General features: G+C 36.7%; 2 protein-coding genes across 2 annotated transcripts; one reads left to right on the top strand and one right to left on the bottom strand.

Moving 5' to 3' along the window:
• The first annotated feature begins 294 nt into the window (after window positions 1-294).
• On the top strand, window positions 295-786 carry LOC107647855 (two-component response regulator 24-like). Its single transcript, XM_016351897.3, has 2 exons — window positions 295-510; window positions 619-786. The coding sequence occupies exons 1-2, from the start codon at window positions 295-297 to the stop codon at window positions 784-786; spliced, it is 384 nt and encodes a 127-aa protein (XP_016207383.1).
• A 194-nt stretch (window positions 787-980) lies between these two features.
• On the bottom strand, window positions 981-5,099 carry LOC107647854 (Transducin/WD40 repeat-like superfamily protein). The gene is made up of 8 exons (XM_016351896.3): window positions 4,344-5,099; window positions 3,671-3,883; window positions 3,384-3,584; window positions 2,728-2,835; window positions 2,473-2,610; window positions 2,094-2,345; window positions 1,644-1,964; window positions 981-1,541 (listed from the first exon to the last, which is right to left on the bottom strand). Exons 1-8 carry the CDS (start codon window positions 4,875-4,877, stop codon window positions 1,374-1,376), a joined length of 1,935 nt encoding a protein of 644 aa, XP_016207382.1. The 5' UTR covers window positions 4,878-5,099; the 3' UTR covers window positions 981-1,373.
• Window positions 5,100-6,244: the final 1,145 nt, after the last annotated feature.

Raw genomic sequence — 6,244 nt, 5'->3', positions numbered from 1 at the left:
AAATTGGGAAGGATCACATCATCTATATTTATAGCACTATAACCAGCTAGCTAAATATCCATTCATCATTTGTTCCCTCCATCATCAAGGTTCGTACTACCGCTATCTATCTGAAACATTCTCTTTAAATGTTTTCTCTAATGATATTATTCAGTGTTAGTGCTACTGCTACATTATGTCCAATTTCATTGTTCATACATATTTTAATGATTATATGTGTTTCTTGTTCAGATAAAGAGAGAAAAACATCTTTTATTTCCAAATAATTTTGACCAAAACAAAGGTTAAGGCTTAATGGCACCTAATGAAGACTCAGCAACAAAATTAACAGCACTTGTTGTGGATGATGATAGACAAGTAAGGATGATTCATCAGTGGATGCTGAACAAAGTTGGAGTGAAGAATCAGGCAGCGGAGAATGGAAAAGAAGCCGTACAAATTCATTGCTCTGGTCAAGGATTTGACCTCATTCTCATGGACAAGGAAATGCCTTTGATGAATGGCATTGAGGTAGTAATAATAAATTAATCATCTGATTTATTCAATACTTAACCTATCAAAATAATATGCATGGCCAATTACATTGAGACATAATTCTTGCACATTCTTCATATATAGGCAACAAAGGAACTTCGTTCAATGGGCATTTGTAGCAAAATTGTTGGGGTGTCATCTCACTCAGAGGAAAAGCAAATACAAGAATTTATGGAAGCAGGGCTTGATGATTATCTAGTCAAACCTTTGAACATGGCTAAGCTGCGTTCAATTCTTGATAATATCATGTGATTACCAGAACTCGTAATTGATGCAAGAGACCACTCCCTACCTTTTGAGTTTTTTGTGGGTTGAATAGAAAATGACCAATGCAATTGCCAGTCTAATTATTACTTATAGAACTACAATAATGATGGTTTCCTGTGTAGACAAAAATAGAGAGCAAGCGTTGGTCAAAAATCCGTTTTACTATGGTAATTGAAACATTTTTGTGTGTAAAACAACCAAATTTTCCTTTAAGTTGCAAAAGAATATCGATTGTTCCTGATGCTAACGGTTCAGCTCTATCAGACACAATTGATAACCGGTAAATCTTCGATACAATTAGTACATATTTAAATTTCTGTAAGTTTTGTAAAATTACACGTAAAAAATGTACAATACAATACTACTCATCCACATGGAAGATCCATAGAAAAATTTGAGGAGCTAACAATTTCATCATTCCTAGTGCACATGATATTCTGCCGGAAAGGTTGGCATTAGCCCCAAGAATGCTTGGGGTCAAGTACCTCTTACTTGGTCACTCTTTTATTTGTCTTCCCCTCGGCAGTTACCATCTAGTGATAGAGATTGCAAGTGGTGACTTCATAATCCAATCATTTTTCTTCTTCCTCGGAATCCGACTTTGCGAACACTGGCTCAGGTTGAGTATCTGCATATGCTGGAGCAATGAATTTTGGATCCTTTGCTGCTGCGTCAGCATATTTCAAGATGGCTTCCCTTGGATCCTCCTCCATCCATGTCTCCTTGATCATACCTCCTTGCTGCAATTGCATGAAAATATAAGTACCTTGCATTTTCATATTCTGAAGCATGAACCCGTTTAAGTCTAAGAAAAATTATGAGAAACACATGTCGACAAATACCTTCATAAGATACTGGGTTAGTAAGCTTCCTTGACTTGCACCGACCCGTCCACCAAAGCCAGGTCCTGTTATGGGAAGTTCAGGCTTGTGGGACTTCAATGGATCCTTTAATACTTTCTCCCGTTGACGCTTACGGCTTGGCTGATCTCTAAACAGTGGTAAGGCATGGGGATTGTGAATGACAGGCTTTGCCTCAAAATCGTCGATTGATTTTTTCCTTGGTGCACGTGCAACACAAACAAGGGCTCCTCTTTCACTGATGGTGGGATCATATAGTATGTGAGTCCCTCCTTGGTTTTTATCACCAACCGTTGCAAAGATCTTCAGAAAAGAAAAGCAGTTCAATAAAATTACTAAGTATAAACACCAAAAATGTCCTCCTTAAAGTAAAAATAAAGCAACACAAGAATGTAATTTATGGGAAGTTGGAAGAAAACTGCAAAATGTTACCTGATTCAGTTTAGGATGCCAACAACACCGAACAACACTACAAGAGGGGGATATGCCGACTCTTGAAACAAGTTCAAGGTTTGCTCTATCAAAGAAGCACAATAAACCCCCAACTGTGCTCTCTCTTTCAACAGATGTTCCAGTAAAAAATAGATTCTCACCAGGACTGAATGCAATATTTGTTTGTCCGTAATTATTTGGAAGATCCTCAAATACCTTCAATGCTTCCTTTGTTTTACGCATATCCCAAACCTGAGACATATTTCATTGGTTGGTGAGAAGTTGAGAAGATTAGTTAACAACAGATGGATTCCTTATAAAGCAAGAAAACAGAAACAAATGAAGATAAGATTTTTGTGAGATATAATGGTTCACATACCTTCAGTGAACCATCAAAGCTTCTTGACAATAGGATATTCCCATCACTAGAAAATTTCAGACCAGTAATATCATCTGAATGACTTTTTTCAATATGTATATCTGGCCTACTCCCCCACCCAGGCTTAATGCTCCAAACCTGTGAAAATCAATGGGAATTCCAAGGAATATAAGGAGAAAACCAATGTTTTTTCTAGCTTAAAAAGCTAAAAGAGCGAATGTATATTGACTTTATTATAAGTGAAAATCTTTTTACCTGTATAGAACCATCTCCTATACCACCAGCAATGCGTTTACCATCATGGTCCCATGCACATGTGGTTACAGGAACTCTTCCAGGCCTTGCAAGCTTTGGTTTAATTACCTATCCTTTGAAACTTAGCAGTGTGAGTTCAACAACGTGAATGAAATGTAAATTATTATGTTGTAAAACACAAATGATCACAACTCCATTCACACATACATAAGATGTCTCATGCATTATATCCAGTATAATTGGGTAAAGAACTGGAAATACATTAGCTGAAAATCCTGAGTCTCACAAAAACCACAAAAAATAATAATAATTAAGAAAAGGGCAATCTCATCAAAAGTAAGTACTTGCCTACTTGGTAAAAAATTGAAGCATAAAATTTCCCTCTGCATTAAGTACTTAAACAGAGCAACAAATAGACAATGCCAATAACCTTTTCATAACAATAGGTGAAATATCAGTCAATAATTCTACAAGAAATATATAAAGAAGCAGATGCTTTTGGCCTCATTTGTTTAGAGAGCTTCAATTTTTATTTCAAAAATCTATCGAAAAGATATATGGTAGTAAATGCGTTTTGAAAAAAATTATGAGATATGATATTGACCATGCATACAATTTGTCATTGAAGATGACGAGGAAGCAGAACTTGTCCAAACCTGCTTCTGACTTTTGAAGTCATTTACATCCCATATTCGCAGTGATCCATCCTCTGATGATGTTAAGATTGTCTCTTTAGTTTTTGGATGCCACTCTCCACATGTCAATCCAGATATGTGGCCCTTGGTATTCTTTAGATCACGAATATACATGTCTCCCTTCATAAACTCTCCCAAAGTAAGCCCATCGCGATCATAAATCTGCAACAGAAGAAATATATACAATCAGTCAAATGAAAAGCACTAAAGCATCATTTAAGTCAACAGATATGATGTAACGTGCTTACCTTTGCTTGAGCTGATCCAGTCACACACAAAAACCGATCTGCTGTTGGACTCCAGCTTAAGTTGCGAACTTGATGACCTTCAGCGGGCTCCAGTTGTCGAAACGATTGCAAACGAGCATTCATTCCTTGAAAATCGTACATCCGCACTGAGTAATCATAACTTCCAGAAAGCACTCTAGATCCAGTGTGATCTACAGCAAGAGCTGACACAACCTGTTAACAGTTTTCCCAATGTTATCATTAATATATTTCTTTACATTTCACTACAAAACAGCTGTTGATTCCCTTCACATTCTTATAATTCAAAATAAAGTAACATACTCATTCACGGTGTCTGCCTTCTAATGGATTTTACTCTAAACTTCTATACTACTGAAGTTTAAGTTACTCGTAGTAATTGTGAAACCTCTCTGGATTATTCGGCTTGCAATAGAACCCTAACACTTTCTTTTCTCTGCAGTATATTATTATAGACTTAAGCTACTGCCACAGCTAGCATCAAATCATGCTTCCTAGATTATAAAATTTTTTTAGGAAACACTTTAAATGCATAATCAAGGGATACAAAGCACACAAAAGCAAATAATCAAATTAAACCATTTCTTCTCCATTCACAATTTGTTACGCTAATTCCCAAATTAAACCCACAAACACACGTTAAGAGAGAGAATACCTTGGTGTGGCCCTTGAGGACAATCTCGTTGCTAAGTGGAATACGGAACCGGTTCCCCAACTCATCTCCATTGGAATCATCGTCGTCGTCGGAGTTCAAATTGTTACCAGACGGCGGCGGGGGCGGTCCAATCATATCGTCGTCTTCGTCCTCATCCGCCCCCGAACCCACCCCGGTAGGTGGAGGAGGAGGCGGCCCCACCATGGCGCCATCGTCGTTATCATCCTCTGCTGTCGGAGGCGGAGGTGGCGGCGGGCCAATCTCAGAACCGCCACCACGATCAGCAAGTGTAGGGGTAGGGTTTTTAGAGGAGCGTAGGGAATTGAGCCATTCCTTAGAAGAAGAAGAGAGAGAAGGAAGAGCGCTTGCGGTTGCAAGCTTCGAAGAAGAAGAAGAAGAAGGAGGAGGATTGGTATTAGATCGACGCGTGGCGTTGTGGATGGCTTCGAGAGGGGTCTGAGACTTGGATTGCTTGCCGAAGCTGAGAGGAAACTGAGCCCTAACGCCGTCGTATATGTCAGCTTCGTCCTCCATTTTAACTTTGATTTGCCCAACTGATGTCTCGTTTATTGGTGTGCTCAACCGCCATCAAAGACGCACTGCATACACACAGCGAATTTTTTTTGGGGTATTTTGGGTTTATGGGCCTCCATCTTTGCCGCTTGTCAGCCCTGTTAACTTTTTCTTACCACATTGCCCAACTATTCAAGAAACGGTCAGAAACAAGATTTCGAGAACTGTATCGGTCATTGGGCCGATACCGTAACTGGTTCGATAGTTTAATACTTCAATTGGAATTGAATAGTGATTAAATCGATTTAATTAAATATAAAATAAAATTATTAAAAATTTAATATAAAATTTTAAATATTTAAATTAAAATTTTTTTATAATAATTTATCTATACTTTATCAATAAAAATTTATAAATTTAAACATTAAAATTAATGATTAAAAAAAATCAAAACACACATCATTAACAAACGCATTATATTTTATTATTCTAACACTAAAAAAATAAATTAGTTTTAAACACTACTTATACAAATTTTTAATTATTGAACTCAAACTTACACAAATTATATATAGTCAATAACTAAGTATTAATTATTCAATATAAATTATATAAAATTTCTATTCACATTAACAATCCAATGTTACATACAGTTTTAAAATACAAAATTAATAATTATATACAAAATTTAAATTTAGATGTCAAAATTAACAATTACCATCATCAATCAATAAAATTATTTTAAAAAAATTAACTTAAAAAATATTATAAAAATAAAAAAAATTAACAAAAATAATTAACTCATAAGTATAAATTAACTATAATTAATTTCAAAAAAAAATTTACGACTAAAGAAGCAATGGAGGAGTACTCACTAGAAAAGAAAAGACAACTGAACAACAGACATGTCCGTAAGAAAGTGACAGCCGAGCAGTTAAACGAAGGTGACGGTGATGAAAACAAGCGAGTAGAGAAGTTCGCGTTTTGCGTGAGACGGAGTGAGATCATAGAGAGAGCGCTTAAAGAGAGAGAAGTCGGGTAGAGACGTCCGCAACGGCGACGAGAACAAGGCAAAGCAAACGTCCACAACGGGAACGAGAACAAAGTCCAGAGACCTTCGCGACAACGACAGCGCGCTCTGTATGACGGTACCCTCTAGCCGAGGAGAGGAGTTTAGCGATGATAATAGAGAAGGTGGTTACAAGGGTTGCTAATGGTGAGTGTGAAGTGGCTACTAAGGTTGCGCTATTTAAGATTTGGTTTAATTCGTTTATGAGGAAAGAAAGGGCGAGGGGGTGTTGCGTCTTTTTGGGCTTTCTGTTTTTTTTTTTTCTTTTTTTTTGTTCAAAACGACAACATTTATGTTAAATAGCGAATTAGGCCTTAAA

This window comes from Arachis ipaensis, chromosome B6, assembly GCF_059453495.1.
Source record: "Arachis ipaensis isolate K30076 ecotype BB chromosome B6, ASM5945349v1, whole genome shotgun sequence".
NCBI lineage: Eukaryota > Viridiplantae > Streptophyta > Magnoliopsida > Fabales > Fabaceae > Arachis > Arachis ipaensis.
The sequence above is the reverse complement of the archived record's forward strand: the minus strand, read 5'-3'. Positions and strand labels throughout refer to the sequence as shown.

Bases quoted from the DNA above. Each gene is read 5' to 3' on its own strand.
- LOC107647855 (XM_016351897.3), top strand. From the start codon at position 295: ATGGCACCTAATGAAGACTCAGCAACAAAATTAACAGCACTTGTTGTG. The intron at 511-618 runs GTAGTAATAATA...CTTCATATATAG, and splicing joins CTTTGATGAATGGCATTGAG to GCAACAAAGGAACTTCGTTC.
- LOC107647854 (XM_016351896.3), bottom strand. From the start codon at position 4,877: ATGGAGGACGAAGCTGACATATACGACGGCGTTAGGGCTCAGTTTCCT. The intron at 3,585-3,670 runs GTAAGCACGTTA...CTTCTGTTGCAG, and splicing joins CTGGATCAGCTCAAGCAAAG to ATTTATGATCGCGATGGGCT. The intron at 1,542-1,643 runs GTATTTGTCGAC...ATGCAATTGCAG, and splicing joins TAACCCAGTATCTTATGAAG to CAAGGAGGTATGATCAAGGA.